General features: G+C 40.8%; 1 protein-coding gene across 1 annotated transcript in view; it reads left to right on the top strand.

Moving 5' to 3' along the window:
• The window catches only part of CDC7 (cell division cycle 7), a 281,927-nt gene extending 269,990 nt beyond the window's left edge, over positions 1–11,937 (top strand). The window contains exons 10-11 of the mRNA XM_053693123.1: positions 10,213–10,264; positions 11,309–11,937. Of these exons, the coding sequence (XP_053549098.1) occupies positions 10,213–10,264; positions 11,309–11,747 (491 nt within the window). The 3' untranslated portion in view covers positions 11,748–11,937. The remainder of the gene's footprint in view (positions 1–10,212; positions 10,265–11,308) is intronic.
• Positions 11,938–13,472: the final 1,535 nt, after the last annotated feature.

Raw genomic sequence — 13,472 nt, 5'->3', positions numbered from 1 at the left:
ACATTTGGATGTTGTTCGCGCTCTAAAATTCTATTTAGATGCTACAAAGGATTTTAGACAAACATCTTCCTTGTTTGTTGTTTATTCTGGTAAAAGGAGAGGTCAAAAAGCAACTTCTACCTCTCTCTCTTTTTGGATTAAAAGCATCATCAGTTTGGCTTATGTGACTGCTGGACGGCAGCCTCCTGAAAGAATCACAGCTCATTCCACTAGGGCTGTGGCTTCCACATGGGCCTTCAAGAACGAGGCTTCTGTTGATCAGATATGTGGGGCAGCGACTTGGTCTTCACTGCACACTTTTACCAAATTTTACAAGTTTGATACTTTTGCTTCTTCTGAGGCTATTTTTGGGAGAAAGGTTTTGCAAGCCGTGGTGCCTTCCATTTAGGTGACCTGATTTGCTCCCTCCCTTCATCCGTGTCCTAAAGCTTTGGTATTGGTTCCCACAAGTAAGGATGACGCCGTGGACCGGACACACCTATGTTGGAGAAAACAGAATTTGTTTACCTGATAAATTACTTTCTCCAACGGTGTGTCCGGTCCACGGCCCGCCCTGGTTTTTTAATCAGGTCTGATAGTTTATTTTCTTTAACTACAGTCACCACGGTATCATATGGTTTCTCCTATGCAAATATTCCTCCTTAACGTCGGTCGAATGACTGGGGTAGGCGGAGCCTAGGAGGGATCATGTGACCAGCTTTGCTGGGCTCTTTGCCATTTCCTGTTGGGGAAGAGAATATCCCACAAGTAAGGATGACGCCGTGGACCGGACACACCGTTGGAGAAAGTAATTTATCAGGTAAACATAAATTCTGTTTTTTCCAAATTTTACAAATTCGATACTTTTGCTTCTTCGGAGGCTATTTTTGGGAGAAAGGTTTTGCAAGCAGTGGTGCCTTCCGTTTTAGGTACCTGCCTTGTTCCCTCCCTTCATCCGTGTCCTAAAGCTTTGGTATTGGTATCCCACAAGTAAAGGATGAATCCGTGGACTGGATACACCTTACAAGAGAAAACAGAATTTATGCTTACCTGATAAATTACTTTCTCTTGTGGTGTATCCAGTCCACGGCCCGCCCTGGCAATTGAGTCAGGTAAAAAAAAAATTGTTTAAACTACAGTCACCACTGCACGCTATAGTTTCTCCTTTTTCTTCCTAACCTTTGGTCGAATGACTGGGGGGTGGAGCTAGAGGGGGAGCTATATGGACAGCTCTGCTGTGTGCTCTCTTTGCCACTTCCTGTAGGGAAGGAGAATATCCCACAAGTAAAGGATGAATCCGTGGACTGGATACACCACAAGAGAAAGTAATTTATCAGGTAAGCATAAATTCTGTTTTTCTCTTGTAAGATGTATCGAGTCCACGGATTCATCCATACTTGTGGGATATTCTCCTTCCTTACAGGAAGTGGCAAAGAGAGCACCCACAGCAGAGCTGTCTATATAGCCCCTCCCTTAGCTCCACCCCCCAGTCATTCTGTTTGCCTACTCTACGTACTAGGAAGGGTAAAGTGAGTGTGGTGACAAAAATGTTAGTTTTTATTTTCTCAAGCAAAAGTTTATTTTAAATGGTACCGGTGTGTACTATTTACTCTGGCTGAAAAGGGATGAAGATTTCTGCAAGGATGATGATGATCTTAGCACTTTGTAACTAAGATCCACTGCTGTTCTCACAAGGGCTGAAGAGTACAGGAAAATTTCAGTTGGGGGAACGGTTTGCAGGCTAAACTGCATTGAGGTATGTTCAGTCTATTTTTTTCTAGACTGTGTTAATTCTAGAAAAGGCTGGCAATATCCCCATGAGGGAAGGGTAAGCTGTATTCAGACACTTAGTAGGAATCCCAGCTTGCATGAAGGGCTCATTAGTTACTGGTGACACTGATAGGAAAAAACCTTTTTGTTTTTTATAAAAAATGCAAATATAACGTTTTTTGAGGGACTTTAAGGGGTCATTGTGGCTTGTTTAAGGGTTATTAACCCACATGGCTAGTTTAAGAAACACTCTGTTGTGTTTCTTTTAGGCCCCATAACATCGAGTGAGGTTGGAGGGGCCTATTTTCTCTCCTCAGTTGCGCAGTTTCTTATCCAGCTGCTTCTCCAGAGGTTCCTACTGTGTTTGAGGGCTGTAAAGAAGTTTTTTTTTTTCCCCCACAAATCGTTCCTAAAGGGCAGGTAGGCGCCACAGCAGAGCTGTGGCAAGGTGCTGAACGTTTTTTACCGGTTTTTGACGTTTTGTCAATCTGTTTTTTACATTAAGGGGTTAATTGTTTATTTGCATAGCTGTGCAAAGTTACTAAGGCTTTATGATGCTACTCTAAACATTTTGTTGCGTTTACTGCTTTTTTTACACTGGTTTGCAGAGTTTGTGCAGATTTTTTTCTCTTAAAGGCACAGTACCGTTTTTTCTAAGTGTTATTTGCTTTTGATTAAAGTGTTTTCCAAGCTTGCTTGTTACATTACTAGCCTGTTTAACATGTCTGACACCAAGGAAAATCTTTGTTCAATGTGTTTAGAAGCCATTGTGGAACCCCCTCTTAGAATGTGTCCCACTTGCACTGATATGTCTATAAACTATAAAGAGCATATTTTAGCACTTAAAAATATTGCAATAGCTGATTCTCAGACAGAAGGAAATGAGGGTTTGCCATCTAGCTCTCCCCAAGTGTCACAACCAGTAATGCCCGCACAAGTGACGCCAAGTACCTCTAGTGCGTCAATTTCATTTACTTTACAAGACATGGCCACAGTTATGAATACAACCCTCACAGAGGTTTTATCCAAACTGCCTGGTTTACAAGGAAAGCGTGACAGCTCTGGGTTAAGAACAAATGCTGAGCCGTCTGACGCTTTAGTAGCCGTATCCGATACCCCTACTTCAGAACATTGTGAGGGTATAAGGGATTTGTTATCTGAGGGAAAAATTTCTGATTCAGGAAAGACGCTCCCTCAGACAGATTCTGATATGACGGCCTTTAAATTTAAGCTTGAACACCTCCGCTTATTGCTCAGGGAGGTATTAGCGACTCTGGATGATTGTGACCCTATAGTGGTCCCAGAGAAATTGTGTAAAATGGAGAAATACTTAGAGGTTCCTGTTTACACTGATGTTTTTCCAGTCCCTAAGAGGATTGTGAATATTGTTACTAAGGAGTGGGATAGACCAGGTATTCCGTTTGCTCCCCCTCCTGTTTTTAAGAAAATGTTTCCCATATCTGACACCATGCGGGACTCGTGGCAGACAGTTCCTAAGGTGGAGGGAGCTATTTCTACTCTACCTATCGAAGACAGTTGTGCTTTCAAAGATCCTATGGATAAAAAATTAGAGGGTCCCCTGAAGAAAATTTTTGTTTATCAAGGTTTTCTTCTCCAACCTATTGCGTGCATTGTTCCTGTAACTACTGCAGCTGCTTTCTGGTTCGAGGCTCTAGAAGAGGATTTTCAGATGGAGACTCCATTAGAGGATATTATGGACAGAATTAAGGCCCTTACGTTGGCTAATTCTTTCATTACAGATGCTGCTTTCCAACTGGCTAAATTAGCGGCAAAGAATTCAGGTTTTGCCATTTTAGCACGCAGGGCGTTATGGCTTAAGTCCTGGTCTGCTGATGTGTCATCAAAATCTAAACTTTTGAACATTCCTTTCAAAGGAAAGACCCTATTCGGGCCTGAACTGAAAGAGATTATTTCAGACATCACTGGAGGGAAAAGCCATGCCCTCCCTCAGGATAGAACAAATAAAATGAGGACCAAACAAAATAATTTTCGTTCCTTTCGGAACTTCAAGGGTGGTCCCGCTTCAGCTTCCCCTGCTGCAAAGCAAGAGGGGAATTTTGCCCAATAGTCTGGAGACCTAACAAGGCTTGGAACAAGGGTAAACAGGCCAAGAAGCCTGCAGCTGCCTCTAAGACAGCATGAAGGGGTAGCCCCCGATCCGGGACCGGATCTAGTAGGGGGCAGACTCTCTCTCTTCGCTCAGGCTTGGGCAAGAGATGTTCACAATTCCTGGGCCTTAAAAATTGTGTCCCAGGGATATCTTCTGGACTTCAAAGACTCTCCCCCAAGGGGGAGATTTCACATTTCTCAATTGTCTGCAAACCAGACAAAGAGAGAGGTGTTCTTACTCTGTGTAGAAGACCTACATACCATGGGAGTAATCTGCTCAGTTCCAAAAGCGGAACAAGGGCTAGGGTTTTACTCAAACCTGTTTGTGGTTCCCAAAAAAGAGGGAACTTTCAGACCAATCTTGGATCTCAAAATTCTAAACAAATTCCTCAGAGTACCATCATTCAAGATGGAGACTATTTGGACTATTCTACCGTTGATCCAGAAGGGTCAATATATGACTACCGTGGACTTAAAGGATGCGTATCTACACATCCCTATTCACAGAGATCATCATCAATTCCTCAGATTCGCCTTTCTGGACAGGCATTACCAGTTTTTGGCCCTTCCCTTCGGGTTGGCCACGGCTCCCAGAATTTTCACAAAGGTGCTAGGGTCCCTTTTGGCGGTTCTAAGACCGCGGGGCATAGCAGTGGCGCCTTATCTAGACGACATCTTGATTCAGGCGTCGACTTTCCAGCTAGCCAAGTCTCACACGGACATTGTGTTGGCTTTTCTGAGATCTCACGGGTGGAAGGTGAACATAAAAAAGAGTTCCCTCTTCCCTCTCACAAGAGTTTCCTTCCTAGGGACTCTGATAGACTCGGTAGAAATGAAAATATTTCTGACGGAGGTCAGAAAATCAAAGCTCTTAACCACTTGCCGAGCTCTTCATTCCATTCCTCAGCCATCAGTGGCTCAGTGTATGGAGGTAATCGGACTCATGGTAGCGGCAATGAACATAGTTCCTTTTGCCCGCCTACACCTCAGACCACTGCAACTATGCATGCTCAAACAGTGGAATGGGGATTTTGCAGATTTATCTCCTCAACTGCATCTGGACCAGGAGACCAGAGATTCTCTTCTCTGGTGGTTGTCTCAGGACCACCTGTCTCAGGGAATGTGTTTCCGCAGGCCGGAGTGGCACATAGTAATGACAGATGCCAGCCTGCTAGGCTGGGGTGCAGTCTGGAACTCTCTGAAAGCACAGGGCTTATGGTCTCGGGAGGAAATTCTACTCCCGATAAACATTCTAGAACTGAGAGCGATATTCAATGCGCTCCAGGCGTGGCCTCAGCTAGCTGCGGCCAAATTCATCAGATTTCAGTCGGACAACATCACGACTGTAACTTATATCAATCATCAAGGAGGAACAAGGAGTTCTCTAGCGATGATGGAGATAACCAAAACAATCCGATGGGCGGAGGATCACTCTTGCCATCTCTCAGCAATCCATATCCCAGGGGTAGAGAACTTGGAGGCGGATTTCCTAAGTCGTCAGACTTTTCATCCGGGGGAGTGGGAGCTCCATCCGGAGGTATTTGCCCAGCTGACTCAGCTATGGGGCACACAAGAATTGGATCTGATGGCGTCCCGTCAGAATGCTAAACTTCCTCGTTACGGGTCCAGGTCCCGGGATCCCCAGGCGGTACTGATAGATGCTCTAGCAGTGCCTTGGTCCTTCAATCTGGCCTATGTATTTCCACCGTTTCCTCTCCTCCCACGTCTGGTTGCCAGAATCAAGCAGGAGAGAACTTTGGTGATTCTGATAGCACCTGTGTGGCCACGCAGGACTTGGTATGCAGACCTAGTGGACATGTCATCGGTTCCACCGTGGACTCTGCCAATGAGGCAGGACCTTCTAATCCAAGGTCCATTCACGCATCCAAATCTAATTTCTCTGCGTCTGACTGCTTGGAGATTGAACGCCTGATTCTATCAAGGTGTGGTTTCTCTGAGTCGGTCATTGATACCCTGATTCAAGCTAGAAAGCCTGTCACCAGGAAGATTTATCATAAGATTTGGCGCAAATATTTTTATTGGTGTGAATCCAAGGGTTACTCATGGAGTAAGATTAGGATTCCTAGAATATTGTCCTTTCTCCAAGAAGGATTGGAGAAGGGATTATCAGCTAGTTCCTTAAAAGGACAAATATCTGCTTTGTCTATTCTTTTACACAAACGTCTGGCAGATGTCCCAGACGTTCAAGCATTTAGTCAGGCCTTGGTCAGGATCAAGCCTGTATTTAAACCTGTTGCTCCACCATGGAGCCTAAACTTAGTTCTTAAAGTTCTTCAAGGGGTTCCGTTTGAACCTATGCATTCCATAGATATTAAGCTTCTATCTTGGAAAGTTTTGTTTTTAGTAGCTATCTCTTTGGCTCAAAGAGTTTCTGAGTTATCTGCTTTACAGTGTGACTCACCTTACCTTGTTTTCCATGCAGATAAGGTGGTTTTGCGTACCAAACCTGGGTTTCTTCCTAAGGTTGTTTCTAATAGGAATATCAATCAGGAGATTGTTGTTCCTTCACTGTGTCCTAATCCTTCATCAAAGAAGGAACGTCTGTTGCACAATCTTGATGTGGTTCGTGCTTTAAAGTTCTACTTACAAGCAACTAAAGATTTCCGTCAAACATCTTCATTGTTTGTTGTTTATTCTGGTAAACGGAGAGGTCAAAAGGCTACGGCTACCTCTCTTTCCTTTTGGCTGAAAAGCATCATCCGTTTGGCTTATGAGACTGCTGGCCAGCAGCCTCCTGAAAGAATTACTGCTCATTCTACTAGAGCAGTGGCTTCCACATGGGCTTTTAAAAATGAGGCTTCTGTTGAACAGATTTGTAAGGCGGCAACTTGGTCTTCGCTTCATACTTTTTCCAAATTTTACAAATTCGATACTTTTGCTTCTTCGGAGGCTATTTTTGGGAGAAAGGTTTTGCAAGCAGTGGTGCCTTCCGTTTAAGGTACCTGTCTTGTCCCTCCCTTCATCCGTGTCCTAAAGCTTTGGTATTGGTATCCCACAAGTATGGATGAATCCGTGGACTCGATACATCTTACAAGAGAAAACATAATTTATGCTTACCTGATAAATTTATTTCTCTTGTGATGTATTGAGTCCACGGCCCGCCCTGTTTATTTAAGACAGGCAGTATATTTTTATTTACAAAACTTCAGTCACCACTGCACCCTATATTTTCTCCTTTTTCTTCCTAGCCTTCGGTCAAATGACTGGGGGTGGGGCTAAGGGAGGAGCTATATAGACAGCTCTGCTGTGGGTGCTCTCTTTGCCACTTCCTGTAAGGAAGGAGAATATCCCACAAGTATGGATGAATCCGTGGACTCGATACATCACAAGAGAAATAAATTTATCAGGTAAGCATAAATTATGTTTTTGAACCTATGCATTCCTTAGATATTAAGTTATCTTGGAAGGTTTTGTTTCTTGTTGCTATTTCTTCTGCTCGTAGAGTCTCTGAACTCTCAGCTTTACAGCATGAGTCTCCCTATCTTATCTTTCACTTTGATAAAGTTGTTTTACGTACTAAATTGGGTTTTCTTCCTAAAGTAGTTTCAGATCGGAACATTAATCAGGAGATTGTTGTTCCTCCTTTATGTCCTAATCCTTCTTCTCATAAGGAACATCTTTTGCACAACCTAGATGTGGTTCGTGCTCTAAAATTCTATTTACAGGCGACTAAGGATTTTCGTCAGTCTTCTGCTCTATTTGTAGTTTTCTCTGGGAAACGTAAGGATCTGAAAGCTACGACTACTTCTCTTTGTGGCTGAAGAGTATAATTCGCTTCGCCTATGAGACTGCTGGACAGCAGCCTCCTGAGAAGGTTACGGCTCATTCTACGAGGGTTGTTTCCTCTTCCTGGGCATTCAAAAATGAAGCTTCTGTAGAACAGATTTGCAAGGCTGCAACTTGGTCCTCTCTACATACTTTTTCAAAATTCTCGGCTGAGGCTTCCTTTGGGAGAAAGGTTCTTCAAGCAGTGGTGCCTTCTGTTTAGGTTCCCTGTCTTGTCCCTCCCTTATCTGTGTCCTCTAGCGTGGGTATTGATTCCCAATAGTAATTAGATGATCCATGGATTCATCGTGTCATTAGAAAGAAAACGAAATTTATGCTTACCTGATAAATTTATTTATTTCTTGACACGATGAGTCCACGGCCCGCCCTGTTTTTGATGACAGGATATTTTTTGTTATGTTATAAACCTCAGGCTCCTCTGCACCTTGTTGCTTCCTTTCTCTCCTTTACTTCGGTCAAATGACTGGGGGTTGGATAGAAGGGAGGTGATATTTAACAGCTTTGCTGTGGTGCTCTTTGTCGCCTCCTGCTGGACAGGAGTGATATTCCCAATAGTAATTAGATGATCCGTGGACTCATCGTGTCAAGAAAGAAATTTATCAGGTAAGCATAAATTTTGTTTTTATGAATTTGAGATTTACAGGAATATATAATCATACAGCAGTCTGCTACCTAGATCTGTCCTTATATATAACTGATAATCAGATTGTCTAAAACCTACCGTAAACCTACAGCGGGCAATACAATACTGCACGCCAAGTCCCAGCACCCTTGTCATCTTATTAAATTTATCCCAAAGGGCCAGTTCATCCGATTAAAAAGAAATACTAAGTCCAAACACATATATGAAGAACAGTCCATAGATTTGAAAAAGAGACTAATTGCCAAAGGGTTATGATGAACATAAATTGGAAAAATGTCGTAATGAAGTGAAAACATATACCAATACTAATGCTACCCAAGAAGGTTTAAGGGACTCAATGATGCTTTTAGGAATTCCATAGTATTCACTACTGAATATTCTAGACAATTTTCTGAAATAGTTAAGATCCTTAAGAAGCACTTACATATACTTAAGGGTGATGAAATCCTGAATCCATTATTACAATCATTCAAATTTGTACCTAAGAGACCAAAAACTCTAGCAAGGAGTCTCTCCCCTAGTGCTATAGTTAAGGATAAGACAATGGGTAAAACCTGGTTAAATTAAACGGGCAACTTCAAATGTATGAGTAGAAATTGCCACATGTGTGCCCATATTGGTCCAGGTAACAAATTTGTTAGTAACAGCACTAAACAAAGCTATGACATTAATCGCTATGCTAATTGTGGTAGTAAATTTGTGGTTTATCTTTTAACCTGCAGTCTTTGCAACAGTCAATATGTAGGCTAGACCTCCAGAGAGGTCAGAAAGCGTTTGGCTGAACATATACGTGATGTCACACATTATGTAAAAGAATCTGCAGTTGCAAATCACTTCAACAGTTATCACTTCACAAGTAACCATCCAAGTCATAGATATAGCAGTGGTACCACCAAGAGGAGGCAACAGAAATAAAATCTTGGAAAGAAAGGAAATATTTTGGATACTAAAATTAAAGTCCTGGAGTCCATTGGGCATGAATAGGGAATGTGATATCAATTTTTTTTATTGATGGATAAATACCCTTGGTTATTTAGGTATGGCTATCATTCCCCTCCCATGCCCAATATAGGGATACACATATATATACAGTGTGTATGTGTATATATATATATATATATATATATATATATATGTATATATTATTTTTTTCTTAGGGCCTTAATGGACTCAACTTTTGTCTCTGTTACTGTCTCTTTAAGACCTTTCTGTTGAATTGAATTATAAATGTCTGTTTATTCTTATTGGTTCTACATTTGTTCATTTTTTTATATGTATCAGTATTAAGGAACAGCTGGTAGCTAATAGATTCTTGCACATTTATTTACTCTGTCCTGTTCATATGGTCCATCTGAACCAGGTACTGTTAGGATAACTATTTGCATATATTATGTTGATTTTAGAGTATTGCTGTGTACTTTATTTTCGATATTATTCCCCTTATTATTGGTAGTGTTTACAATTTTTACACTTCTCATAATGTGTTAACATTCATTTTTCTTTGCAGTTTATTCCAACTTGTATGGTCATTTATCACATGTACATTTTTTGTGCTGTTTTAATATATCCAGATAGCGCCAAAATAGCCTATTTTAATCCACTTTTTTGTGCCTAGTATGGGTTAACTATTACTGGTTGGGTGTATAAATAGCAGTACATTACTCTCGTGCTACGTCTATGAGTAAACACCTGTATGGGGCGCGAAACGCGTCAGATGCCTGTCTTTGTCTTCCTCCATGTCTGTCTGCCACTGCACTTATTGTGCCCTTCGTTTATATGTTTATTTTTGCCTGTTGTATTTTTGTTTCCTTTTCTTTTTACAATAAACCGAGGAGTTTTGCTGCATCTGTGGCAGTGCCTGCTACTTTCTTTTTACTTGACAGTGTCAGAGGAGTATGCCAGTGCTGAGGATAAGTGTATGTTTTCCGAGCTATGGTAGGTGGGGCCAGATTATCATGGACCGATAGAAGGATGAAGTTATAGTGGCAGATAGATTTATCAGGACAGGAACCAAAGGGGATGGAAGAGAGAACAGGTTCGAGAGAGATAGCGAGCTGTTGCTGATCTAATGACTTGACTCTTCTGTGAAGTTTAGTGTGAGGGGTAAAAGGAGGGGAGAGTTGTAGGGAGGGAAGGGGGTGATGTTACAATTTGGAAGCTGCTCTATGACGCTTAGTTACATGTGATTATACCTCTTTATTTTAAAATAAAGGTTATAATGACAGATTGTGGTTCCCTCATGTGGTTGCCACATTGTTACTTTCACATATCTCAACCATTAGTAGTGTAAGAAGAGGACAAGATGCAAAAAAAAAAGTATCCCGTAAACAAGTTGCTTCTTTTTATGTGTTCTAAAAGTTGTCGTGTATCACTAAGTAAAATAACCCCTTCAGGCTGTCACTAGTATATGGGCTGAAATTTACTGCCACATGTTTTCCAGTCCAGTTTCCTAATTATAATCTTAATATTTGTTTCAGTGTAAATACCCACTTTGAATTTTTCAAACAATGGAAAAATTAATAGGATATGCTATACTAATAGTGAAAATGGAATAGCTACAGAAAGGTCTGCTTTTAAAAGCCCAAAAACAGGAATTAAAACAAACAAAAAGCTACACCCCCCACAGAAAAATTGTTTTCCAAACTAATGGAGGCATAGAGTAACAAAAAAATAAAGTATTAGTAATCTTCAGAGTCCTTCAGCTAACTCACACTAAATAGCAATAAAACTATAAGCTATCAATGCCTGAGTTTCCAGTATACACCTACCTAGATACAATTGGTTTCATGTTGTGCATTGTCTGCATACCTGCACTAATCTGGCAAATCCATTTTATGTCACCCTCTTTTTGTGTTCTAGGTTTAAAGCATGTCAAGACCCCCCCCCCCCCCAAAAAAAAAAGATACATTTTTAATTTTGTTGTTAACTGAACTGTTATAATTCTGTGTGTAACTACATACAAAATACACTTTATTTTTTTTTATATTTTTTTTCCTTAACAGGTAAGAATGTACTCTGTAGCAAAGAACTTCCTGCCAAAGATTTACGGGTCTTGTGTGAAGGCTTAAGGAGCATGATAGCAAACAGTATGCCACTTGGTGAAAAGATGGATGTTCAACACAAACGGACTGCACTTCAGATTAAAATGATGGCAGATCAGGATGGATGGTTTGCACCACAGTCCCCTGCTGAACCTTTTTTAAATGCAACAGGAAGTAAATTAAATTGCTTTAGTTCAAGATCTGACCATATGGAAAACAATCAGGTCGATATGAATGGATGGAATAAAGTCCCTGATGAGGCTTATCATCTCTTGGACAAACTCCTTGATATGAATCCAGCCACAAGGATTACTGCAGAGGAAGCTTTGTTACATCCCCTTTTTAAAAGTATGAATTACACTATTCTTCATGATTGACCTCAAAATATGATTGGTGCTATACATACAGTTCATGCCATCAATTATAAATTTTTATTGTAATTTTAAATCTCATACATTTTTATTGTGTTTTTATAGTAAATTATTGTAGTAAAATTATTTTAACGTTCTTATTTATTTGGTTGACAACAATTTGCCGGTTTTGTAAATAAAATACATTATCAAAAGATGTGTTCTGTAAATAATTTTTGTGTAGTAAGAAGTATAGCATTTTCTTCTTAAAAGGGAATAGTCCACAGCTGCATTCATTACTTTTGGGAATTTAGAACCTGGCCACACGGAGGAGGCAAAGACACCCCAGCCAAAGGCTTAAATACCTCCCCCACTTAAATCATCCCCCAGTCATTCTTTGCCTCTTGTCACAGGAAGTTGGCAGAGAAGTGTCAGAAGTTCAAAATAGTCTCTTATGGAGGGTAGTACTCTTCACAATGGAGTTTTAAGTAATCCTGTCAACCTCTCAGTGAGAGCATGGATGAAAGTTAGAGTCCGGTGACGCAGGGAGAGTTTTCTTTCATGTAATTAGCAAGAGTCCATGAGCTAGTGACGTATGGGATATACATTCCTACCAGGAGGGGCAAAGTTTCCCAAACCTTAAAATGCCTATAAATACACCCCTCACCACACCCACAATTCAGTTTTACAAAATTTGCCTCCGATGGTGGTGGTGAAGTAAGTTTGTGCTAGATTCTACGTTGATATGTGCTCCGCAGCAAGTTGGAGCCCGGTTTTCCTCTCAGCGTGCAGTGAATGTCAGAGGGATGTGAGGAGAGTATTGCCTATTTGAATGCAGTGATCTCCTTCTACGGGGTCTATTTCATAGGTTCTCTGTTATCGGTCGTAGAGATTCATCTCTTACCTCCCTTTTCAGATCGACGATATACTCTTATATATACCATTACCTCTGCTGATTCTCGTTTCAGTACTGGTTTGGCTTTCTACAAACATGTAGATGAGTGTCCTGGGGTAAGTAAATCTTATTTTCTGTGACACTCTAAGCTATGGTTGGGCACTTTGTTTATAAAGTTCTAAATATATGTATTCAAACATTTATTTGCCTTGACTCAGAATGTTCAACATTCCTTATTTTTCAGACAGTCAGTTTCATATTTGGGATAAATGCATTTGTTTCAATCATTTTTTCTTACCTTAAAAAATTTGACTTTTTCCCTGTGGGCTGTTAGGCTCGCGGGGGCAGAAAATGCTTCATTTTATTGCGTCATTCTTGGCGCTGACTTTTTTGGCGCAAAATTTTTTTTCTGTTTCCGGCGTCATACGTGTCGCCGGAAGTTGCGTCATTTTTTGACGTTTTTTGCGTCAAAAATGTCGGCGTTCCGGATGTGGCGTCATTTTTGTCTCCACATTATTTAAGTCTCATTTATTGCTTCTGGTTGCTAGAAGCTTGTTCACTGGTATTTTTTTCCCATTCCTGAAACTGTCATTTAAGGAATTTGATCAATTTTGCTTTATATGTTGTTTTTTTCTTTTACATATTGCAAGATGTTCCACGTTGCAACTGAGTCAGAAGATACTTCAGGAAAATCACTGCCCAGTGCTGGAGCTACCAAGCTAAGTGTATCTGCTATAAACTTTTGGTATCTGTTTCTCCAGCTGTTGTTTGTATTGCGTGTCATGTCAAACTTATTAATGCAGATAAAATTTCCTTTAGTACTGTTACATTACCTGTTGCTGTTCCGTCAACATCTA

Source organism: Bombina bombina, chromosome 10 (genome assembly GCF_027579735.1).
Source record: "Bombina bombina isolate aBomBom1 chromosome 10, aBomBom1.pri, whole genome shotgun sequence".
Taxonomy (NCBI): Eukaryota; Metazoa; Chordata; class Amphibia; order Anura; family Bombinatoridae; genus Bombina; species Bombina bombina.
The sequence above is the reverse complement of the archived record's forward strand: the minus strand, read 5'-3'. Positions and strand labels throughout refer to the sequence as shown.